At 40.7% G+C, this 24,006-nt stretch overlaps 4 protein-coding genes across 5 annotated transcripts; 3 read left to right on the forward strand and 1 right to left on the reverse strand.

The window, feature by feature from the left end:
* Nucleotides 1–722: 722 nt before the first annotated feature.
* Nucleotides 723–6,245, forward strand: LOC122862440 (probable histone deacetylase 1-B). Of its 2 annotated transcripts, none has more exons than XM_044167945.1 (14): nucleotides 723–876; nucleotides 1,618–1,730; nucleotides 1,811–1,928; nucleotides 2,049–2,123; nucleotides 2,255–2,393; nucleotides 2,628–2,769; nucleotides 2,856–2,948; nucleotides 3,049–3,157; nucleotides 3,286–3,426; nucleotides 4,325–4,433; nucleotides 4,539–4,669; nucleotides 4,798–4,968; nucleotides 5,156–5,207; nucleotides 5,296–6,245. In XM_044167945.1, the coding sequence occupies exons 1-14, from the start codon at nucleotides 825–827 to the stop codon at nucleotides 5,321–5,323; spliced, it is 1,473 nt and encodes a 490-aa protein (XP_044023880.1). In that variant the 5' UTR covers nucleotides 723–824; the 3' UTR covers nucleotides 5,324–6,245. The 2 variants fall into 2 exon arrangements, with proteins under 2 accessions (XP_044023880.1, XP_044023881.1); XM_044167946.1 differs by having other exon boundaries at nucleotides 4,798–4,950.
* A 95-nt stretch (nucleotides 6,246–6,340) lies between these two features.
* Nucleotides 6,341–10,950, reverse strand: tmem54a (transmembrane protein 54a). Its single transcript, XM_044167948.1, has 6 exons — nucleotides 10,794–10,950; nucleotides 9,401–9,597; nucleotides 9,096–9,155; nucleotides 8,530–8,721; nucleotides 8,276–8,413; nucleotides 6,341–6,754 (listed from the first exon to the last, which is right to left on the reverse strand). Exons 1-6 carry the CDS (start codon nucleotides 10,804–10,806, stop codon nucleotides 6,617–6,619), a joined length of 738 nt encoding a protein of 245 aa, XP_044023883.1. The 5' UTR covers nucleotides 10,807–10,950; the 3' UTR covers nucleotides 6,341–6,616.
* A 656-nt stretch (nucleotides 10,951–11,606) lies between these two features.
* Nucleotides 11,607–14,392, forward strand: zpcx (zona pellucida protein C). Its single transcript, XM_044167943.1, has 9 exons — nucleotides 11,607–12,080; nucleotides 12,167–12,279; nucleotides 12,357–12,436; nucleotides 12,536–12,707; nucleotides 12,785–12,890; nucleotides 12,986–13,071; nucleotides 13,167–13,252; nucleotides 13,350–14,223; nucleotides 14,315–14,392. The coding sequence occupies exons 1-9, from the start codon at nucleotides 11,661–11,663 to the stop codon at nucleotides 14,334–14,336; spliced, it is 1,959 nt and encodes a 652-aa protein (XP_044023878.1). The 5' UTR covers nucleotides 11,607–11,660; the 3' UTR covers nucleotides 14,337–14,392.
* Nucleotides 14,393–14,739: 347 nt separating this feature from the next.
* On the forward strand, nucleotides 14,740–23,311 carry pabpc4 (poly(A) binding protein, cytoplasmic 4 (inducible form)). The gene is made up of 15 exons (XM_044167944.1): nucleotides 14,740–15,392; nucleotides 17,707–17,900; nucleotides 18,698–18,813; nucleotides 19,850–19,989; nucleotides 20,086–20,180; nucleotides 20,258–20,395; nucleotides 20,513–20,608; nucleotides 20,745–21,014; nucleotides 21,627–21,717; nucleotides 21,849–21,944; nucleotides 22,063–22,193; nucleotides 22,297–22,387; nucleotides 22,471–22,601; nucleotides 22,697–22,821; nucleotides 22,923–23,311. The coding sequence occupies exons 1-14, from the start codon at nucleotides 15,197–15,199 to the stop codon at nucleotides 22,796–22,798; spliced, it is 1,887 nt and encodes a 628-aa protein (XP_044023879.1). The 5' UTR covers nucleotides 14,740–15,196; the 3' UTR covers nucleotides 22,799–22,821; nucleotides 22,923–23,311.
* The last annotated feature ends 695 nt before the right edge of the window (nucleotides 23,312–24,006 follow it).

Raw genomic sequence — 24,006 nt, forward strand, 5'->3', positions numbered from 1 at the left:
AAAAAAGTTTTTTGTGCATTTAGATAAATTTATCAAATGTTTAAATCCTGCTGCATTCTGGACAGTGCAGTTTTGGTCTTGTGTGCTGTTGGCAACATATTCTGCAGATATACCAAACAAATATGACAGCCACTCAAAATATGCATTTGTGATCATGCACATAGTCTTTCAATGATATTGAGCAGCAGTGGTGAAATGTAACAAGTTACACTTACTCCAGTACTGTACTTAAGTACAATTTTGATGTACCTGTGCTGTTCATGAGTGCTTCCATTTCCCCTTTCCTTTCTACCATATACCTATAAGCTACTGGACCACCTTTTAGAGGCACTCATGATACCTTTTACTACACTATATTTATTTGACAGCTAGAGTTACTTACTTCTGAAGTGATGTATTGCCATATATTAAACAACCAAGCAGTATATAAAGTAGGTAAAAATAGCTTCCCCTTGATCAGCTACATAATTAAAATGCTGCTTGTATGTAATGCAATGCTACAGGAACTGCTGCATAATGAGTACATTTTGATAATACTACTTGTATTTAAGTTACAGTTTGAATGCAGGACCTTTACTTTAAGTTTTTACTAAAATACTAAATACTTGGTCCAGTACAACTGTTAAATTGTTAAAGTAATGGATTTTGTAAAACAACTACAACACACAACGTCTCAGCACACAGGGGGAGACAGACTCTAACTCTGCCGCCCCCTGTTGAACGCAGCTAACATTACATCCCATTGATTGGACGCGATACAAACTATACGCCTCTTGTCGCTGTCTCCTGCGGTGTACGGTGAAAGCCAGCCAAAAAGCAGTAAAATGGCGCTTACTTCCCAAGGAACAAAGAAAAAAGTTTGTTACTACTATGATGGTGAGTACTCATGTGCTTGTACTTTAGACAGCGGACGCATTAATGAATGAAATCCGCCACTTTGCGCCAACAAAGGTTTCAGTTTATTTCACCTCTTGGTAATCTGGTACGTTAGCTAACCTAGCTAGCTTGAGTAACGTTAGCAGGCGGCTCTCAACATCTCAGGAAAACACAGTGTCGCTGAGTACGTACAGAGTATTAATGGCCTAATAGTATTTGCTAAGTTTCCCTAAATGCGCGGGTTTCCCTCGAAATACTATTTTAGGCGTTTATCAGCCAGATGTTAGTACTTTAAGTAGATTAGTTAACGTTACTAGCCAGGGAGCTAACAAAGGGGATATGAGTACTTCATTGCCACCACAATTAACGCCAACACTAAGCTAACATTAAAATGGCTCATCTTGCTACCTTCACATGCCGGGTAGTTCGGCGTAAAATAATGTTTCGGTCGACATAGATCGCTTTGTTATACAAAGAGCTACCCTGTAACGTTAAATGTAGCTGGGTAGTTTGTATAGTTTCATAGAGGCGATTTGACTTAAATATTTTGGAGTGAGAGGTCCGGTTGCAGGATCACAACAGACATGCATGATGGTTGTTGAATTGCATGCATGAACCTGTTCTGCACATAAACGTAATATTGAGTGTTTACTGTTTACTTCATGTTTACATTTGTTAAGTGTTTGCATGTAAAATAGACAAATAATCCAACGTGATGTGTTTTGTTTGTTTACATTTCAGGTGATGTTGGAAATTACTACTATGGTCAGGGGCACCCCATGAAGCCCCACCGAATCCGTATGACTCACAACCTGTTGCTCAACTATGGCCTCTACAGAAAGATGGAGATATACGTATGTTAAATTACAGTAACAGAGTTTCCGAGAGAAATAACTGGACCTCCCTAGGAACTAATTTGTCCTCTGTGTTTCAGCGTCCACACAAAGCCAGCGGGGAGGAGATGACCAAGTATCACAGTGATGATTACATCAAATTCCTACGTTCAATTCGACCAGACAACATGTCAGAGTACAGCAAACAAATGCAGAGATGTAAGTTTGGTCCAAGAGGTGGTCTGTGTAGATAAAGTATTGTATTTGTGTTCTTGAAACTAACTATCTAGACATGAGCAATAGCAATATTATGGTTATTTCTTTGCCCTTGCTTTCCAGTTAATGTGGGAGAGGACTGTCCGGTGTTTGATGGTTTATTTGAGTTCTGTCAGCTCTCAGGAGGGGGCTCCGTTGGTAAGTTGTTTCTCTTTAAATACTGCTCAGACAGACATGCTGTGTTGGACAGTAGTCATGCCATCATTGCCCCAATAATCTGTTAAGTTCAGTATAAGCAGGCTGTTAATTCTGGCCTCACTGTGCTCCAGCCGGTGCGGTGAAGTTGAACAAACAGCAGACAGACATTGCCATCAACTGGGCTGGAGGCCTGCATCACGCCAAGAAGTCTGAGGCCTCTGGGTTTTGCTACGTCAACGACATCGTACTGGCTATTCTGGAGTTACTGAAGTGAGTACAAAAGCCCTATCATAGCCACTCAAGTACATGTTTGTTTTGCATGAGTGGATGGGTACTCTGCGTGGTTGATCAAATGTCTTTTTTTGAAAACTAATGATGGGTTTAGGGTCCAGTTGTCCTCCCATGTGTGTTTTCAGAAAGAATGGTAAATATATAATTTTTAGCATACTTTCAAAGGCCTAATAGGATATATCAAAGGTTTTAGGATCTTCCCCCTCTTTCCAGATACCACCAGAGAGTTCTGTACATAGATATTGACATCCATCACGGCGACGGTGTGGAGGAGGCTTTCTACACCACAGACCGTGTTATGACAGTTTCCTTCCACAAGTATGGAGAGTATTTCCCCGGCACAGGCGACCTGAGGGTAAGCCTTGAAATTATTTGACAGGTAAAAGTCATATTGTGATTGTGAAGCATACAGTGATCTGACATTTGCCTTGTTCTCTGCAGGACATTGGTGCTGGGAAGGGTAAATATTATGCTGTGAATTACCCACTGAGGGATGGGATTGACGATGAGTCATATGAAGCCATATTCAAACCTGTGAGTAAATAAGGACTTGTTGACTGTGATGTTTTTGTAGTTGAGATCTCTGTTGATGGACAGAAGCATTTGAGAGAGTGGAAAATTTCTGTTTGTGTAGATCATGGCCAAGGTGATGGAGATGTACCAACCCAGTGCAGTGGTTCTGCAGTGTGGAGCTGATTCTCTGTCAGGAGACAGGCTTGGGTGCTTTAACCTCACCATTAAAGGTAAGCTAACGAAACATCTCTCTCCTGATGACACTGCAAGCACAGAGGTCTGCAGCTGTCTTGAATAAAGTGAGAAACCAAATACTTTTCTCCCAATTGAAAAATGTTTTCCCATGCTGTGTTCTCAGGCCATGCCAAGTGTGTGGAGTACATGAAGAGTTTCAACCTGCCACTGCTAATGCTGGGTGGAGGAGGCTACACCATCCGTAACGTGGCACGCTGCTGGACGTATGAGACTGCTGTTGCCCTTGATACCTCCATCCCCAACGGTGAGTCTTTTATACTTTATAATAGCCATTTCAAAACTTAAGACATTTGAAAATCTTCTGCAGCCCACCCCAGACCTTTTTAATCACAACTCTGATCAACATACAGACCAAGATGAATGTATTTCCCTATATAGTTTTTATTTCATAAACAGAACACTTCTATGTGAACGTGGGCCTATGGCAATGCAATGCAAATTAATAATTCATCCACATACACGTAACAATTTGTAAAGCAACAAATGTAAGAAATTTTGTGCAATTAGTGAATTGCTGAGCCTGTATCCTGTCTCAATGCTTATACATAACATTTCGCAATATCCAACCCAATATCTACATGAAGAAAAAACAGACAGAAAATATCATTTGAACATTGAATCAGGCCAATACTTGCATATCTTTCAACACATGCATTCCAATGCAATTATTACAGTCTGTTGCCAGATCCTTTTTTCATCATCAATAAACAACTAAACATTCGAGTAATTTAACAATTAAAATTTGCTAAATACACTTATATGAGGATAAAATAAATATGAGGATTTGTTTCCTTTTCTCAGTTTTATATCAACGTTTTTTTGTTGTTGTTTATCAGAGAAGTAATTTTAAGACATCACTGGGCTGTGGGAACTTCCCTTATTTCAATTTTTAACTTACATTTTACACAAGATAACAGCATGAGTTAAAAACTACATCAGTAAACTGATTAGGTAGTCTCTTAAAGTCTTCTTGTAGTAGGCACACCATTTTTAATCTGTTTGCAATTAGTAACATTAGGTGTAAAGAGAGAAAATAGACTCAAAACTTTTGTAGCAGCCTCATACAAACACTAAAATGACTTCATATTCATTAGCTAATGATATAAAATGTAAATTGTGTACATTTTCACTCAACTTGACAGAGCTCCCATACAACGACTACTTTGAGTACTTCGGACCAGACTTCAAGCTGCACATCAGCCCCTCCAACATGACCAATCAGAACACCAACGACTACCTGGAGAAGATCAAGTGAGTTCATGATACTGCCAGTTAGGTGCAGGTTTGTCTCTCAGGTTGTTTGTAAATTCATCTTTGTTAGTGGTCAGTATGTTCAACCTGCATTCTGTCCTCTAGGCAGCGCTTGTTTGAGAACTTGCGTATGCTGCCCCACGCCCCGGGAGTTCAGATGCAGGCCATCCCCGAGGATGCTGTACAGGAGGACAGTGGAGATGAGGAGGAGGAGGACCCCAACAAACGCATCTCCAGTAAGAACCTCTCACACAGTCACAATTTTCTTCCACATTCACACCGGATCGCTAGGATCTTGCAATCAACCCTCTGAAACAGTAGAGTTCCATGTTTTAATTTAACCCTGTCCTCTGTTAATGTTTAGTCCGTGCGCATGACAAGAGGATAGCGTGTGAGGAGGAGTTCTCTGACTCGGAGGATGAAGGCGAAGGAGGCCGCAGAAACGCAGCCAGCTTCAAGAAAGTCAAAAGAGCCAAAACTGAAGGAGAGAAAGAGGGAGAAGAAAAGGAGAAGAAAGGTGAGGAGGAAATGAAAGGTATCTATTCATATTTCTTTTCATTTTCATCTCACCCTACTCATGTCAGTTTGTAACAAAAAGAAATCTTATTTGTACTTCTTTATTTGTACTTCCTGTACTTGAGTTAACATTTTAAGTCAGATCATCCTATATTATGATGTTATTATGATAGCTATGAATTTGTTTGTTTATTTTCTTTTTATAGAAGTAAAAGAAGAAGAGAAGATGCCAGAGGAGGAGAAAATGGACACATCAAAGTGAGAAAACTTAATTATTAAATTATCATGTTGTCCAGGAAGTAGCTTATTGAGAGCGTTAATCATTTCCTTACTCTGGGTCCTTTAGGCCAAAAGAGGAGTCCAAGACACCTTGAGGTCCTCCACAGCCAATGCAACTGACCAGGACGGATCTTAAAGCAAGATTTTTTTGGATAAATCATCTGTCCAGGCTGCTGCTGTGGAGATCCATGAAGGACTTATACCTTTGTAATGAGACCCCACTCCCTCCAACTGGGACGGGGATCTAACATGATTTTCTAGGACACCTTTTCAACCTTGCTGTTTATTGACCGAAGTCAGTCAGTGTTTTTGAGTATTGTTTTTGTATGCTTTCTCATTTAAAAAAAAAAAATCCTTAATCTTTTTATGCTATGACATTTGCTTTTCCCTTGTGAAGCAACTCTGTAAAAATGGCGTAGTAGATGTATGCTTTTATATATCTGATGGATTTAATTTATTTAAATCATAGATATTTTGGCTACTCTGTTTTGTCTTTCAGTCCCACTTTTGTCCTGTGTCTTTGAATATGTAGTCGAAGCATGTTTATACAATAGATTCTTTTCTGTAATACATTTGTGTCTCTGGTCTTGCCTGCTAAGGTCACCGAGAGTGGTTAAGAGGGTTGTATATACCTGAATAACTTTTACATGTCACAGTGTAAGTAAATTACAGTCTTATATTTTAGGATGTAATTTAGCATCTGTCCTTTACTGACACACTGACATCTTCTTTGGCAAATTTCTGGGACTCCTGCCTCACAATATTGAAAATGTTTGAGTTCTGTCAAGTGATTGCCAGTGTCAGGCTTAGATTCCACTGAAATTTGGACTTGAATGTCCAATATACTGTATGGTACTCAGTGTAAAATGAGTGGCAAGGCAAATGCCAGAATCTGTTTGTATATATTTGTATTCTGAAAACATGAGTAAAAGTGTTCCAAGTGTCCTTTAAATCTGACAGACCCCGGTGTGTGTTGACCACACTTTTAACACCAATAAAAACTGCCCTACAAATGTATGTAGCTTTGTTCTATAAAGTTCTGAGTTTTTCAAAATAGGATTTAAAAAAAAAAAAAGCTGATGTCTGGTCTGATGAAATGATTGACAACTACATTTAAAAAAAATCATTTTAATGTCAAGATACAGCTGACAGCTCTTAGTATGTTCAAGATAATACAATACACACAACACAATCTGATCATTTTAAACCAAACCAACTGCAATATTTTCAGAAACAATCCCTCTTTTTGATGTAGAGGGAAATAAAATGCCATTACTATGCTGGCTTAAGTCTCACAAATGTCTTCAGTGTGTAACAGACACACTCAATACAACAACTTCACAGATGAGCCCAGCAGTTAGCAACCTATCTCATTAGGTTTAGCTGGTTCAGAGCCATTCGCTCTGCTCCACTGCAGTGTCGCGGTCCAGCAGTTCATCCTGCTCTGCAGGCTCAGCTGTAGCATCGGTCTCTGGATCTTGTGCTGGAGGCAATGAAGAAATTTCAACAGCTTCCTGGATACGCACCTGAAACATTACATGAATTGGAATTTCATTAAAGAGAAGCCAACTCACATTCAGGACCTGACCGCTGCAATCAGTTGAGTATATATATGCTGTCCATATATTATTCAAATATATTAAACTATTAGCAAAGGTAACGAGAAAATACCAGATGACTGTCCATGGCTGCCAGTATGAAACAAACTAACAAAACTTTACTTTAAATTGAGCCACCAGGTAAAACTGTTTTCTCACAGATATACAGTAGTAGCGTGGGGACCCTTTAGATATCTTCATGTTTATGTGTGTACAAACCTGTCAAAACTAGTTTGGCCAATGACATCCTTTTTACTCCACTGTACCCTATGACAACTGTAAGTAAGAAAATGACTTCTAAAATGTACCTGTTCTAAAAATGACCTGTTGTATCAGTGCTGGGCTGCAATTAAAACTTGGGCCATATCAGACAACACATACAAAGTGTTTACAATATTGTTTGCAATTACACCTTTATTTATACAACATATTATGTGAACATGTTTAAGGTTAAACATATGACCACAAAGCTGCCTGTTCATAGGGTTGGCTGGGCAAAAACTTTGTCTGTGTCGATAATACATGCCACTCCAGACAACAATGTAATGTGTGTCTCAGACTGAAAAGTAAAGTAAATTGACTTTGTGTTTCAAGTATTCGAGTATTTTAATGTTACTGTGATGTTGGTAACACATACCAATTAATACATGAGCACTTTTGAATTTTTATATGCATTTGTGAGGACCACGTGTTGAGAAATCCAATTGTAATAAACAAACTGAGCCACTGTTTATGATGTGTGCTTTTTCAGTTTACTACTTTGATTTCACTTTCAAGATCAAGCCATGTGATCATGCAGTGAGCCAGTGTGAGCTGAGGGTTCAAGTTAGCCTCGTCAGCAGGTCTACACCACTGGTTTCTATTTGTATTAAATTCAGTGTCACATTGCTATTTGTGGATATAATGAAGTCAGGTCAGCTTACTGTTACACTTTGTTTTTTTATTGCTGCTATGCTACTCATAAGCCTTGTATTAAAATGATACTTGGTGTGATGCAATAAATGAACGTAAATGTTACGTAATAGTTTATGTAATTTGTTTGTGTAACCTCAAACTGTACAGTACAGTATGTTATTCTGTATTAGAATGTCACAGTCAGGCAGGAAAGTGCTGATTTCTCTTGTTAAAATATAAATTTCTTCTTTAGCAAATCAAGGTTACAATAGAGCATTTGTCCTTTTCGCTATATGGACCCAGGATTTTCCACTTCTGTTTTGTGAGGTTTTAGAAATTCACGGTTTCAACTTAATTTTTTCCCCTTTGGTAAACCGTATACATCACCAACCCCATTTACATTTATGCTACAAACATTTGAAATGACTTACTACAGCCTATGTGACACTGTAAGATGATATAACGAAGCAGTAGGCACTCTCGCCTGGGACAAATAATGCAGGTCTTGCTAATGCTAACACTGTTGACAGAGTCAGTGATCTGACAGCAGCTTACCCTCTTAGCCTGGGTCGGCCTCCTCCTGCACGGACAGAGGTAAAGGAATGAAGTACAGACAGCAAAGCAGCGGAAGGAGAACACCATTTCCACCACGGACATCAAGATGAGAGGCACCCAGAGAATGAGTGTTGTCTCCTGGTTGACAAAAAAGACAACCGCACATAACTTTGATCAACAAACACTTTTTTTTTTGCAGCAATTCAAAGTCAATAGCCAAACTGCTGATGGATAAATATTTGTATTCAACTTACATAGACACGGGTGGGGTCAAAGGGGCATTCGTTTGTGATGCTAAAAGAGCTGATATCATCAGGAAACGTGCAGTGCTTTAGTAGGCTCCATCCTTTTTGAACAATGGCTGTTACCATAGAAAGTGACAAGCCCAGGGTGGAGGCAACTGCCAAGAGACCTGCCAGGAAGCTGAAGACCAACAAGACCCACTGCTGCAAGGAGAACATGACATGTTAGTGAAAAGACAACCCTTAATCTAGTATGTGAAAGACATTTTTCCTCATAAAAGATAACATTCTTTTGTGTCAAGTAGATGTAAGAGGGAAGTACTGTAGGAACACTTAAATCCCAGGTGAGTGCATGTTCTGAGGTGGATATTCCAAATATCCAATATTTGAAGGAATTCTATATTTGCATGTACGTGTACGTGTGACCTATTTAAATAGTTATTATCTTCTGTAGCTCCACACACATACACTCACTGAAAACACAAAGGGCAAGTTCTGACAGGAGCCAGCAATTGACAGATGTGAGTGCTGACTGGAGAAGGGAGGAGGTGTGCCTGACAGAGGGGAGCAGTATTTACCAGGATCCTGTTTTTCTTGTTTTTGGACAGGACAATGGCCGTTATTCCACCAACAATTCCCTAAGGGGCACAACAAATTCAGTAAAAAAAAAAAAAACAGATAGATGATACAATATTACTCCACAAAATGGTGTTAAAGATTTACATGGTGATTTACGGTACACTGATGCAATTTACAAGTATAGACTGCATTATGATCAGATATGGAGTTTCCAGTAGTAAATACTTTGCCAGTTTGGTGAGGCAAAACCTATTTTCATTTCAAATTGCTTTTAAGTTCTTTATGCACTTGTCCTACCACTTACCACCAAGCCTGCCACAATGGCAATGACATTAGAGATGGCGTACACCATGGTCCGGGACTCAGAGTGCACGCTGATGTGCCTGAGCACAGCGCCGTGCACCAGTGCTCCAAGAAGAAAGTTGAAATGGCCCACCAGCACCAGCCCCAACCCCATCTTCATTAGGGCTTTGTTGTCCTTGAGGTTGGCAGAGCATACTCCTAGAGGAAGCAGAAAGATTTTTTTTCAGTTATTTTAACCTCATAATATTAACTTAGCTTTGAGCAAAATAAAATAAGATTTTGTGTGTACAGCAGCCCATATTGCCAGACTGCAGCATGTGACTCTAATGCCATATTAGAATATGTAAATGCCAGCTGTGTGCGCATCAATATGTGTTGTTGACAGGAACCAACATGGTATACAAGATGAATTTACACTGCGCACATAAGTTTATTAAATGTGATCTGAAATACAGAACGAGCTGTAACTGCAGTAGATTGAGAACTTGTGTGAGAGCTGACTTCATTGCTGTCGTGTGGTTTCAGCAAAGCCGAGAGGAAGCGGGCCAGTGGTTAGCGCACCGTGACAACGCTTGAGAACAAGGCAGTTACCACAATTATCCCAGGCCCCTGCAGAGATGGCTGAAGATCTCATCCACTGCATGCTGCAAAATGCTGCAGCTAGGGTGACAATTCAGAGAAGGGGTCTGACTATGCTGTTCCTTCCTCTTTGTAAAGTTGAAACACCCACTCATAAAGGCCATGCCACCCCCTCCTGAACCAAAACAGGGCAAAGTTTGTTCAAAAATTCGGCACCACATTTACCTGGCCTGAGGGGTCAAGTGGGAACACACACCTCCTACTGGCCTTTAGCTGGGTGGAAAAACTCACCATGTTTTTGTTTATAATATTGTCTGTTTGCTGCCATTCCAGTACACATGATCACATTTTGCAACTGTAATGTAACAGACCCTAACAAAAACACTATGATATAATATTCACAGTATTTCCATATCCATGTACCTTATCAAACTTAATATATCTTATATTCCAATATGATATTAGATTGTCTGATAGTTACACAGGAACAGCATGTCTCTTTCATTCTGCTTAGTGATGTCTGACACTTTTACATTCTTTAGGTTCAATAATAATGATGGGATGTACAGTGTGGGACCCATACCATACTATGGGTTTATATCTGACCTATCAACAGACCATAATCATGAATCCTAGGCAAGCAGCTACCCAAAAAGTTTCACTTTTATTCATCCAACTGTTTGAGTTGTTAAGCCTATGTAAGGCTCAACAACTGTGAGCAATGTTAACTGCGCAGACCACGCCTAAAAACGTTTGCACGCAACATACCCATGTACTCTGTCACTTTAGTGAAACACGCATGAAAGTCAACTTACCTAAATTCCCCATGGTGGATTCTATTTCCCTTCGATCACATTTGTGTACAAATTGTTTAAAGTCATTTCTGCCAGCTTTTTGACAGTCGTCTTCCGTTGGGTCGTTGTCTTCCTCTACTGGCGCTCACCTGCGTACACACAGGCGTCACCTTCCACCTTCCGCCTACCTGTGCGGAAGCTCCGCCCCGACGCACGTTCACTGTACAAGACTACTTTTTGCTGGGGAAAAGTTATTTATCATTTACAAACACGTGCAACTCCCCATTAGCTGTTAGCTAGATTGACTATCCATACTTTGATAAGGGTGTTCCAAAATTATGACAAGAAATAGAAAAGAGAAAAAAGTACATCAGTAACCTTGCAAATACTACATCATGCTGTGTGGGGTCTACAGGATTTCACATTTTTAGTGTGTTTTTATTGTTTTACAGCACTGCCTGATAGTTACTGAGACTATTAACCATTGAACCTTATTACCTATGATGAATCGCTGTTGTTGACTGTTTGCTTCCCAAATGTATAAACCAGTGTAGTAGTAGTATAATTAGTTCTTCTAGCCATCCTCATTCTTCAGTCCTTTGAATATGTAAATGGAACCTGGTTCCCACATAAATAAAATTAATTTAAAAAATGTGTTATGTGCTATTATCTATGTTTTATTATCTTTAAAGATTATAGTACCAGCATAAACATAAACGGTCACAGTATAAGGATATCAAATTCGGTATAAAAAACATTACTGAATCGTTGCCTGTCAGCCTCGTTAGCTTGATTGCCAGCACCTGTCCCTCCTGCCACTGCACCTTATTAATGACACACCTGGGTGAGGAGAGTCATCTGAGTGGTTGGTCCACTTTGAGGTTTGCAATGGGGACAGTAGAGCTATTGCTTTGTGTTTTTGTTGGCCATTTTATTGCTGCTCAATCAGTGATAAATGAGCAGGATGCCATGTTTTTCCAGGCTCTTCCTGGATTTTTTGAAGACATCGTGCCTTTTCCATTTAAAAGAAATTTTGATTTCACGCCATATGACACCATCTTCAGCTCATGGCAAACTCGGACCCCTGACTTTCACATGCTTGCTGAATTACCTCCCATCGTGAACGTTCCCAAAATAGAGGTGTTTTGCGATGAATCTAAGCTAACTCTGCTGGTGGATAAGAGATCCAATGGTGTCACACTGACTGGAGAGGAGATACAGTTGGGTGATGGCTGCTATAGTAACGGAGCGCTACCAAACCAATTTGTCTTCACTTACAGTTTAGATGAGTGTGGAACTACACTTGGGGTGAGTTGAGCAAATTCAATACTAGTTACTTCCTAGTTAATTTCCACAGCTTTGTAAGGATTTTCTGAGACCATACACTCTTACAGATGCAGAAGGGCTTGGAGATGTTCACCAACTCTCTCCACTTGAATCTCAAAAAACCTCCCACCACCTGGTGGCAAACGCCTTCCACAGTGCATGTCTCCTGCATCCCAAAGAGGTGCATCTATTGCTAAACCAAAACATTTGTAAGTGGTCACAAATAACCATATTAAAGGTGAATTCATGTCTTCTCAGGTCATACTATAATCCAAACTTCTTTGTCTCAACGGCAATTCCTGAGAAGGGCAAGATCTTTAACATCAAAGCCATGAATCGTGAGTAACAGCATAAGTCAGAAATATGTCGTTAGGCTGGATTGTTTAATTTGTAGGTACAAATTAGGTTTTATATTAATCCCCCCCACCCCCCTGCAGCATTCTGGACTAGCACTGCAGAGTCTAATATCTATAAAAGAGGCCAGGTTGTCAACCTCCAGGTTTCTGCCAAAACCAGGCCTGAGCAGCAGCTTTTCATCCAGTCCTGTTTTGTCTCTGCATCTCCTGAGCCTCAGACTAGACCCAGGCATGCAGTCATAATGAATAAAGGGTAAGCAGCCGGTCAGGAATTAATTGTAATGTTTGTCCATGACGTTCTAATCACCTGTGATCCCGTTGCTCTGCCAGGTGCACAGCCCCGTTCCATTCTCCTTATGCTATCGTACAATTTGTGTCCTCCAAAACAGCGGATGTGGTTAACTTTGTTCTGAACACATCTTATCTCATTTCTGAGGTGAGTGGGTTTATTTATTTATTTTTTAAATAAATTAGTTTCCCTGCCATGCCTCTGCTGTTCAACTGCAACCTTGTGAACTGTTTCTCCTGAAGCTGTACATCCACTGTAGTGTCCTCATCTCAGACCAGGGTGTCACCTTTGGCTCTAAATCCTGCAACTATAATGTGATCCAGTCAAGGTATTTGTATACACATAGAACTACATTGTGTGGGGTTTTTTTTAAATTTTTTTTTATTTTTTTATATATATATTAATGAGACATTTCCATTTCAGATGGGAGGACCTAAGTGGGACTGTAGCAGTGTGTGAGTGCTGTAGCTCAAAGTGTAAAGGCTTGTCAGTTAAGCACCTTCCTGAAGGTCAGTGCTGAGTTTTTGTCAAAAGGTGAATCAATAAATTGACTTGTGGCTATTTCTGGTCTGTAACTCAAGTGACTCACTAAGCATGTCATTCCAGATACCAAGGCTATCGTCAGCACAGGCCCCTTGGTCATTGTGGACAAAGATGTAAGGAAAAGTCCTGAGCCTCCGATCTCTGAACCACAAGAAACCTCCAGCACTCCTGTTACCTACTCCATGCAGTCTGATGGTGCAGAGACTGAGGATGCAGGTGTCTCTGGTACTCATGTATCGAGAAGCAAGTTCTTCTCTCCCCCTCAGGGTGTAGTGGTTGTGAGTCAGGACCCACTTGCCAGACTGACCCTGTGGGTACCTGGACAGGTGCAAGATGCTGAACAGAGTGACCCTCAAGACAACTTGACTGTTCAGTTACAGGCCAGCGGCACAGTATCCAATGACCTTCCTGAGCCGCATCCTTCATCCACAGATCAGGAGTCCCTTCTGAATACATCCAAGATTGGAGATCAAAGTGCAAATGAACTAGGAAGTGAAGATCACATGTGGGATTTGGATTTTCTTCCACTGGTTAATGGATTTGTAATTCCCCCACATGTGGAAAAAACAGCTATTGCAGAGGAATCTCAAGGAAAAAGGTGGTTTGGAAGATCTGGAATGTTTGGCACAGAGGCTCAACAAGAGGCTGAGACGACTGCAAATGTCCTAAACCAGAATAATTTTGATCAAATGAGAGACGAGCTGGCTCAAAGTCATGCAGCTGTGATGCCCCAAGAAGGACCAAATGATGCCCGACCAATAATTCGCTCAAAACTTCAGTTTTCCAAAGGTGCAGATGGGTCGCAGACACTGAGTTATGAGGAAGATATGGTGACGCAACAAGAGGAAAACGGTGTGATCAGAAGATCTGGTATGGATGGAATTAAAAGAGAGGCCAGACAAAAAGGGTTGTTCTCAACTTTCCTCGATTTGTTGAGGTGCCTAAATTTTGTTTTCAAATGTTCCAGTTATGCTGTAATGTCAATATTTTGCATGCATCTGAATATAACTCTCTTCTCTTATCCTCAGGAGGATGGACAAAGCAGAATAACTTCAGCTTAACAATAATTCATAGGTTTTAATGAATAAACACTGAGCAAAAATCCAGGTGTGGCTTTTTCTCTTTTAAATATTAAATGCATTCCCAAATTTTGGTTCGAGAAGGAAAACAGCTTTTCACTTAAATCAAAAGGATTCAATATTTCTCTCTGCAATAGTATTAATCAGTAAATAACATTTTAAGCCTTTTAGTTAAAAAAACAAAACCCTGTCCATTGTATAGCTTCTGTGAAAGCCTTTTGTATTCCCACCCAGATGTCGCTGTGGGGAGCTGGGCTCTGTAGTTGGGACAGTGTGCGCTCTCCCTTTTACGCCGCATGCTCAGTGTGTTTTCTATCCCAGGTTTGACCCTGGCCGCTATTTCCTCCACCGCCACTCTCTATAAAGTGCCCATGCTTTTCCTCACGCAGTCTTTTTCCCTGGCCACAAAACAACCGTGAGTGTCTAACTCACTGTTCTAGGAAAAACTTAAAATAAAAATAATATAAAAAATATAAAATCCACAAAATCTTCATAAAAACAAGCACCGTAATACGTAAAGAAAATACAAACGTTAAAAAAATAGCAAAAATTAATAAAAAGAAAAATACAAATAGGAGGCCTCGGGCTTTACCGAAGTTGGCGTCTTTAAAGGAAGAAACACTTCAGGAGGCATCGATTTTATATCGTGATTTTTCTGGTTGACATTTTTTCCCAACAAGCTGGACCACAGAGCCAACTGTCAGTGTCTGTATTTGGTGAGGATTGAAGGGCAGTTTGGACCCGGAATACAGTTCATACCGGCATTTTTTTTTTTTTTCCCCCTGGTGTTTTTGAGGGAGGCTTTGCATTCAATTTTGTGAAGTCCGAGATATGAACACTGCAGCGACAGGGAGTTATCCGATGGCTTCTCTCTACGTTGGCGACCTGCACCCCGATATCACGGAGGCTATGCTGTATGAGAAATTCAGCCCAGCCGGACCAGTTCTCTCCATTCGGGTATGCCGAGACATGATTACCCGGCGATCTCTGGGATACGCTTATGTGAACTTCTCCCAACCCGCTGACGGTAAGAAATGAAACGTGTCGAGTGATCCCTGCAGTTTGAGCATGTTACTTACACGCGTCTTTAAGAGACAGAAAGCATGCATCCTTCAAATGTTGCCGGTGTCACTATAATTATTATGCTTTCAGTGTCCTGAAACTGTCTACATAATGCAGAGTCAGGGAGACACTGGCAATGAATTCAAAAAGCATTGGACTTTAGCTGGATTATGGTTGAAGTGATTTGCAGTCTTAATCATAAAGTCATAGCAGTCCTTCAGACTGTGAAGCATTCATTTGACCCATATAAGCATGTCCCAGTTCTTGTATGCTCTTGATATGTCACTGCCATAGTTAAAGCCATCACATACATTGGAGTTGGACTTATGCTTAAAAGTTAACAGAAGTCATTTTATGCTCATCAATTATAGCACTGCATTTGGGAATATAAAGTCATTTTGCAGATCTCACTTATTCAGCCCAAAATTGACCCATTTCTGCTCCTATTTAAAGAGCCAATGTGTGAAACTAATTCCCATTGCTGCTATATTCACTGAAAGCAAGAAAATGGACAAGCACAGCTGAACAATGACCCCTGAACTGCCTGCTTTGGCTTTAATCCATATCTTAACCATTTAAGATGCTTGTCGATTGTTAATCTATTAGAACCTCATGCCTGAAGTGAATGTGTATGCATATGCAAAAGTATCAGAAGTGGTGTGTCTTTTATTATAAGGCTTTTCCTTTTTCCAGTCAATGGTATCAAAGCATTGAGCAATAGCAGCAGGTGTTGTGGTTGTCTGTGGAGGCCTGTTTACATTGTGGACTTTTTGTGCCTCTTGTATCAACGTTAAACACCTGTTTCAGTTTATCTGCGCTCAAGTCGGTTACCAAAAGCTGGAGTAATAGGTTACAACTGGCTCACTTCCAGGGAGGTAGTATCACTCACTTGAGTAAATGTAATAAGAGCCCCAAGTGAGAAGACACCATTTGTTATTAGAGGTGTAGACATGGGGGATGGTAGCTGTTGGGGTATTTAAATGGAGTCCTAGCATGTGCAATAGATTGCTGCCTGTAAAATATTACTTAAAGTAGAAAAATATATTGAAGTATCAGTAAATCTGATTTCATGCAGAGTAAGGCAGTAGTCGGCTTGTTTACAATCTGTTGGATTTCTTCATGTCACAGCTGTACGTGTAAACACTCACGAGACCTGGTGTTGGTCATCTGAGCATTCTTGTTGAATGTGTCTCTTCCCCATCAATGGTAGAGAATGCTCTACTCACACTCCATGCCAGCACATACCTCCCAGGACCCCTCTCTAAATATAGAAGGTCTTTTTGAGCAGCCAAAAATTTGCCTGTCCATAATACAATAACAAGTAATTCAACACTGTTAACATTTTACACTATTTCACTATCATTCTAAATGACATCACTTAATACATGAATAATTAACATATATGATTTTGGCCTTTTTTTAAACTAAGATTCCCCCTCTGAACCTTCTAGAAGTCCACATGTTTGACAGCGATCACACCTTCTCTGAGCACACAGGCTGTGAAGTACAATTGCAAGCCAAACTGCTGATGCCAGCAGACGCAAGGCAGCTCTGTTTTGTTTACCAGACACTTTTAGCTGGAAAGCCTGGCCTGTGTGTGTGTGTTACTGTGGAGTGACTGAACAAAAGGGATGTTTGGCATGTGTGCCCACATGGACATGAGAGCCTATATGAGAGTTAAAGCAATAGTCAGAGAGGGAAACAGTATAAATTGAACCTTAGTGATTAAACTGGGCTCAAAGCAAATTTGAGCAAATGAAAACAGAAACATTATTCTTAATAACACCATCTAAGCCCATTTGTGTTATCCGAGGGCCTGCTGCACTGCTACTGCAACTGGCCTAGGTGGGACATGGCCCAGCAGCATGTGGTAGTTAGAGAAGGGGGCCATGTGCTCCCAGCTTGCCCACTGCAGCTGCCCCCCACACTTGTCCCAGCTGCTCGTAGACAGCTCATCCACATGGTCTACTGCAGTATCTTAACCATGTTACACGTGCCTTGTTAATGGGCAGGCAGCAGGGATTCTCCATTGTAGCATACACTGTACAGGAGTACAAAGTGTTTTGATACACTCCACTGTAGCTTCATGTTATTTATCTGGGAACGTTATTAAGGCAATGCTGTGTATGTGGTTTAAAGGGATGGCTGCATTAGAACAACTGGTAGAATAGAAACGCATGATGTGTAGCATACATACCAGTGACTGATATGTTTTCACACTGAAGGCTCCATGTAAACAACCACCCATGTCCTCTCTCTCCACCTCTCTGCCCCTCCAGCTGAGCGAGCCTTGGACACCATGAACTTTGACGTGGTGAAAGGGAAGCCAATCAGAATCATGTGGTCCCAAAGAGATCCCTCCCTCAGGAAGTCTGGAGTGGGCAACGTGTTCATCAAGAACCTTGACAAGTCTATTGACAACAAAGCCCTGTACGACACCTTCTCTGCCTTTGGCAACATCCTCTCCTGCAAGGTACAATTGACTGAGGGACTTTAAAACAGAAATATTGTTTCTTTTATGATGGGAAAAAAAATGTCCCTGCTTGGAGATTTCACACAAATTGTACTTTAGTTAAATCCAAAATAAAATTCTTATGCACTTAAAACCTTCTCACGTATAGTCATAAACCATCTCTCCTTGTGGTTCAGACTAAAAACAAGTCACATTGTAGCAAAACTTTCACATTTTGGGAAATAATTTATTCTTTTTCTTGCGAAACATTAGATGAGAAGAACAATACCACTTCATGAATGACAATTAATTATGAAGCTACAGCCAGTTAGCTTAGCTTAGCAGAAAGACTGGAAACAGCTAACCTGGCTCTGTCCAAAGGTAACAAAATACAACTAACAGCATGTCTAAAGCTCACTAAATAACACATTATTTAGTATAAAACTGGCAATTTGTGGTTTTTTTGGGGGGGGGGGTTAAACCCCCTGTAAAACCACAAAATGACACTTTTACCCTTTGGTTTTTGTAAGGATTAAACAAACAAGATTTAAACATGTTAATTTGGACCGAGCCAAGCTATCTTTTTCCTGCTGTCTCTGCTTTATCTTTATGCTAAGCTAGACTAACTGGCTGCTGCTTCATATTTAAAGGATAGATTTGAGAGTGGTATTGATCTTCTCATCTAACTCTCAGCAAAAAAGCTAAATAATGGTATTTTCCCAAAATCCAAAACTACAGCTTTAAAGTTAAGGAACTGCCTGCGTGCGTCATGATAATAACTGGATGCATATTTACCCAAATGTGTTCCTCTGCTCCAGGTGGTGTGTGATGAAAATGGCTCCAAGGGCTACGCTTTTGTCCACTTTGAGACCCAGGATGCTGCTGACCGTGCCATTGAGAAGATGAACGGCATGCTTCTGAATGACCGCAAGGTGTGAGTGTCTGATCATTTAGGAACTGGGGACAAAGGCGTGCTCGTAGGTGATAGTGTTTTGAAAAGACTTTAGATGAATTTAGCTTGAACTTATGAAATTATTTTGATAGTATTTTGAAACTTTGAACATTGAAAGTCCAGATGTAGAAGGTGCAGTACTTATTGAGCTTATGGTGATACTGGTAATAGCTTATGTGTTATATTTTGTGTCTTAATGTAAAAAGCTGACTTGTCTGTTCTACACTTGTGTTGAGTGAACTGACTTTTCGTGTCTTTTTTCAGTTGGAGAGTTTGTGTGTGAATAATGTGACTAATTAAGCTCACCTCTCACTACCGCCAGTATGAAGATGACCTCTAAACTGATAGATAACAAACTAAAAACTCTTACTTACTCTTATCTTTCCTACCAGATGCATTTTCTGTTCCCTCATTTGTCCACTAGCTGGTCACCCGTCTTGGAGTGTTTGTATGTGTGTGTATGACCACACTTGTGTGTTTTAGTGATGGATCGAATGCAGGAATGCAATACTGGATGGCGGAAGGAGAGAGGTCGTCATAGCAAGGTATATAAGATCATTTGGTCCTCCTCAGCTTTCCTTTGTACTGTGAGACTCTGTTCCTCCATCCCTCTCCATCCACCTCCTCATCAAGTTTTGGACCAAGAATTAAGACGGTTGTCACTGTGTTGTCTAGCATGCTGACATATCTGCCTGCCTCTGGTGATATTAACAGCAGTTGGATGTTTTTTCATTGTTTACCCCAGGAATGATGAGTCACGTGATGAAATGTAGCTGTGAATTTGTTTTGTGGATGTTGTCCCTGTTTTTGGAAAAGAATGAACTCTCTTTTACTTACCGTGCTTGCGTGGTCAGGTCTTCCACTGTCATTGCAGAACTTTCTGTACCCGGAAACCCGGATCAAGAGTGTTTTTAGATCGGAAAAAGCAAGTCAAAAGAGATGGATCCTGGTTTGTTTTCTCATCTCTGTCAGGACTGTTTTAAAAGAGTGTGTATCGCTGCTCTCCCTCTATCTTCAGGTTTGTGGGTCGTTTCAAATCTCGCAAGGAACGGGAGGCTGAACTTGGTGCGAAAGCCAAGGAGTTTACCAATGTCTACATCAAGAACTTCGGGGATGATATGGATGATGATCGGCTGAAGGAGCTTTTTGACAAATATGGTAAAATGGGAGTAGATTCGTGGGCATTACTCCAAACTCTAATGTGGTCTAGTTCTGTTGTCTTCCATCCAATGATCTGACCTTTAACCTCTGCAGGTAAAACACTCAGTGTGAAGGTGATGACAGACCCCACCGGCAAATCCAGAGGCTTTGGATTCGTTAGTTACGAGAAACATGAAGACGCTAACAAGGTACTTTGGCCTCATGGAAATGTACCAAGTGAGTCTTTATTGGTCATTCCCTCTGATGATAATGATTTCGTCCAAAGGCTGTAGAGGACATGAATGGCACCGAACTCAACGGCAAGACTGTGTTTGTGGGCCGGGCTCAGAAGAAGATGGAGCGGCAGGCAGAGCTGAAGAGGAAGTTTGAGCTGCTGAAACAAGAGAGGATCAGTCGTTATCAGGTCTGTAGAAACTAAGGCCTTAATTAATCAAATAAATCTAATCAATCTTAAGTTTCAATCCATTAATGTCAGAGAAGCTGCTACATATGTATCGTGACTGTGTGTCTTTGGTTTCAGGGTGTTAATCTTTACATTAAGAACCTGGATGACACCATAGACGATGAGAAACTGCGTAAGGAGTTCTCTCCATTCGGATCTATTACAAGTGCTAAGGTGAGAGCGATCAAACAGATGTTGCAATGCATTACCACCAGAGAAGAAATAATGCATCACTGCTATATAAATATAGCAACAGCGTGACAATATTGTATGTTTGAAATTACCCAAACACAATCTGTCTATATTTTAGGTGATGCTAGAGGAGGGTCGCTCCAAGGGCTTTGGCTTTGTCTGCTTCTCCTCCCCCGAAGAGGCTACCAAGGCCGTGACTGAGATGAATGGACGTATTGTTGGCTCCAAACCCCTCTACGTGGCTCTCGCTCAGCGCAAAGAGGAGCGCAAAGCCCACCTCACCAACCAGTACATGCAGCGTATTGCTGGCATGAGGGCCATGCCGGCTAACGCCATCATTAATCAGTTCCAGCCCACCAGTGGCTACTTCATGCCAGCTGTGCCACAGGTGTGAGAATCAAAGTCTGAGAAGATAATGTGTGTTAAAGTGGCTATAATCTATTTTTATATAAAAATGGATCACATGTGTGTAATGTGTAAGGGGTCGCTCCGAGTGACAAACCCACAGATAATTGTGAACATAGTGAAGCATTTAGCAGCTTAAGAGCCAGATATTTCCTACAGGAGAGCCAGATATTTCCTACAGAGATAAAAGGAGAGTGAATATTGGATTTACATTTACCAAGTGGACACAAACACTACTCCAAATGAATGCTTATGTTGCTCGGTGTCTGCTGGATGTGTAAATAAGCAACTGTGCGCTAACATGTTTGCCATTAACTTTAAAGGTGGAAATAGGTCAGTGGCCAAAAATCTCTATTGCAGATTTAAAATAAGTTAACATACCTTTAAATTTAGAATTTCAAGAAAGCTATAATAATGCCAACAAGTAAAGCTTTTGCACTGCATTTGCCAGAGGCCACTAGGCAAACTTTTGATACTTTTGTTTCCATTTTATTTCAGGAAAAATGCCACAGATTAAAAAAGTCAGTCAGTGGTTTTGGTAGAGAATGATTTTAATGCCATAAAATGATACATTTCACTCACTTGTACCCACCAGGCCCAGAATAGGACTACATACTATGCCCCCAATCAGCTGGCCCAAATGCGACCCAACCCCCGATGGCAGCAACAAGGTGGCAGAGGTCAAGGTGAGCATGTGGCACTATATGATCTTTGATATACTTCCAGTTACCTAACATACATAGTTATACTGTAATGGACCTGTTTTAAGTTTTGTACTGCATCTCATTGTTTTTGTCTCTGCCTCTGTCACTCGCAGGTGGTTTCCAAGGGATACCCGGCTCGCTGCGTCAGCCAGGACCCCGTGCCAACCTGAGACACATGACTCCTAATAGCGGCACACAGGGCCCACGAGGTGTGTTTGGCAATAAAAACTGACCAAAATGATCACCATCAACTCACTGACTCTGGCTTTAGCATTTTATTGACACAAGACACTGTGTAAATTCTGCTCCATTTTTCCTCATCTCTAGCTACTGGCCAGAACATGGGTCCTCGTCCCTCAATGGGAGTCCCCGGCCCCCGTGCCATGCCTCCTTACAAATATGCCACTGGTGTCCGTAACCCCAACCCCCAGGTGGTGCAGCCTATTGCCTTACAGCAGGTATGGGCAAAAGACCAATCACACCATCTTGTGTTCCTGTCATATCAAGCCCCCAAAGCTATAAATAATTTTCCTTCCTATGTTCTTTATCTGTCCCTTCCAGGCTCAGCCAGCTGTGCACGTCCAGGGCCAGGAGCCTCTCACAGCCTCCATGCTGGCTGCTGCGCCCCCTCAGGAGCAGAAACAGATGCTAGGTAGGAATCCCATATCATAATGAATGAACTGTAATGCTTTTCAGTTTTTATTAGGTTGATTTATTCTCCATTTTTCCAAATAGGTGAGCGTCTTTTCCCGCTGATTCAGGCCATGCATGCCAACCTGGCAGGAAAGATCACTGGCATGCTGCTGGAGATTGACAACTCTGAACTGCTTCATATGCTGGAGTCTCATGAATCTCTGCGTTCAAAGGTACTTCACTACCTCTATGTTTGCCGTATTGTCACACTGAAAAGTCCGTTATCAATATACTAAACTCTCATTATTCATGTTTGATGTTTACACAGGTGGAAGAAGCCGTCGCCGTGCTACAAGCCCACCAGGCAAAAAAAGACGCCACTCAGAAAGTGGGCACCATGGCTACTACTGCTGCTACTGCCACATCCTAAAGACTGCGTGCTGTATTAAATTGGTATGATAATACATAATCAGTCAAGCTATTCATACTTGTGGATTTGGTCTTACACAATCTAAGTTTTGTGGTAGTAATGAAAAGTCATTGTGTTGTTTCAGGGAACAGAAAAATTAGCAGAGATGGGGAGAGACACACTACACTGACTCCAAACGCCTGACTCCTCAACAATTATGCAAAAATTAAGAGAGAAAAAAGAAAATGTCATTTTAAAAATATACTTGAACATTTTGAAAAATGTTACAATTCCTAATTTTCTAGTTCTGTAATACTTTTAAACTGCATACCAAAACCAATGCAAATAAATCTTGAATGAAGGCCCTTCATTTTGTGGCAAAGGAGAGAAACCTTTTTCTAAACGGAAAATGAGCCTTGTTCTTTTTCTTTGCTTGAAGGTTTTATGTTTGATTTGAAATGATGGACTCCTCCATCCTATCATGTTATCATGGGTGTGTGGTATTCTCAATAAAGGGATGATATATCAAGGTTACCGCTCTTGTGTTACTTTGCTTACATTTTACCTGTTTTATTCAGTTTCAAGTGTGCTCCAAGCACTACTGATTGCAGTAGCGCACAGAGAAGGCCAGAGCAGGCTAAGGGGCAGAATAGCACTGCAGGAGTAGAACAAACGATGCTAAGTATCATGTTTTGTCTGGGCTAAATTGGTATAATTAGGGTGTTCCCTGTTTGGATAGATGATTCATACAAGCAACATGAGAAGGGGAAAAGACATTTAATTATCCTCTTAAAAAGGATTTTTTGCACTTAAGACAGGGAAATGTTTTACCTGTTACAGATATTGTCACTGAGCCCTTTCATAGAAACCTCATGGTCAAAATCATTGTCATGACTTCATTGCCATGAAATCATAACAAATGGTGGAGCAAGCTTTGAACAGGAAGTCACAACTACAGAGCCATTAGCTCTGTCACTTTTGCATGGTTTGGTATTAAGCTCTAAAAATGATAAATCAATTAATGCATCTCACTTTGTAAATAATGTAATGCTGTCAATAAAATACAGTTCTGTAGGTGTCAATTTCATGTTCAAACTGTCATTTTTAAGTTATTCTCTGTTGGCTAACATAGGATATAGGCAACACTTTTTGAAAGCATTTCTAAATGTAATTCCTGTTTTGGAATGACATGGAATAAGTATGAAATCCACTATAGAAATGTGATCCTG

This window comes from Siniperca chuatsi, linkage group LG15 (assembly GCF_020085105.1).
Source record: "Siniperca chuatsi isolate FFG_IHB_CAS linkage group LG15, ASM2008510v1, whole genome shotgun sequence".
In the NCBI taxonomy this organism is placed as follows: Eukaryota; Metazoa; Chordata; class Actinopteri; order Centrarchiformes; family Sinipercidae; genus Siniperca; species Siniperca chuatsi.

Coding starts and splice junctions, on each gene's coding strand:
- zpcx (XM_044167943.1), top strand. CDS start 11,661: ATGGGGACAGTAGAGCTATTGCTTTGTGTTTTTGTTGGCCATTTTATT. Junction 12,708..12,784: donor GCAGTCATAATGAATAAAGG/GTAAGCAGCCGG, acceptor TTGCTCTGCCAG/GTGCACAGCCCCGTTCCATT. Junction 13,072..13,166: donor TATAATGTGATCCAGTCAAG/GTATTTGTATAC, acceptor TTTCCATTTCAG/ATGGGAGGACCTAAGTGGGA.
- pabpc4 (XM_044167944.1), top strand. CDS start 15,197: ATGAACACTGCAGCGACAGGGAGTTATCCGATGGCTTCTCTCTACGTT. Junction 21,945..22,062: donor CGGCACACAGGGCCCACGAG/GTGTGTTTGGCA, acceptor CCTCATCTCTAG/CTACTGGCCAGAACATGGGT. Junction 22,194..22,296: donor AGCCTATTGCCTTACAGCAG/GTATGGGCAAAA, acceptor TGTCCCTTCCAG/GCTCAGCCAGCTGTGCACGT.
- LOC122862440 (XM_044167945.1), top strand. CDS start 825: ATGGCGCTTACTTCCCAAGGAACAAAGAAAAAAGTTTGTTACTACTAT. Junction 4,969..5,155: donor AGGTGAGGAGGAAATGAAAG/GTATCTATTCAT, acceptor TTCTTTTTATAG/AAGTAAAAGAAGAAGAGAAG. Junction 5,208..5,295: donor GAGAAAATGGACACATCAAA/GTGAGAAAACTT, acceptor TGGGTCCTTTAG/GCCAAAAGAGGAGTCCAAGA.
- tmem54a (XM_044167948.1), bottom strand. Junction 9,156..9,400: donor CCATTGTGGCAGGCTTGGTG/GTAAGTGGTAGG, acceptor TGTGCCCCTTAG/GGAATTGTTGGTGGAATAAC. Junction 6,755..8,275: donor GGCCGACCCAGGCTAAGAGG/GTAAGCTGCTGT, acceptor GTAATGTTTCAG/GTGCGTATCCAGGAAGCTGT.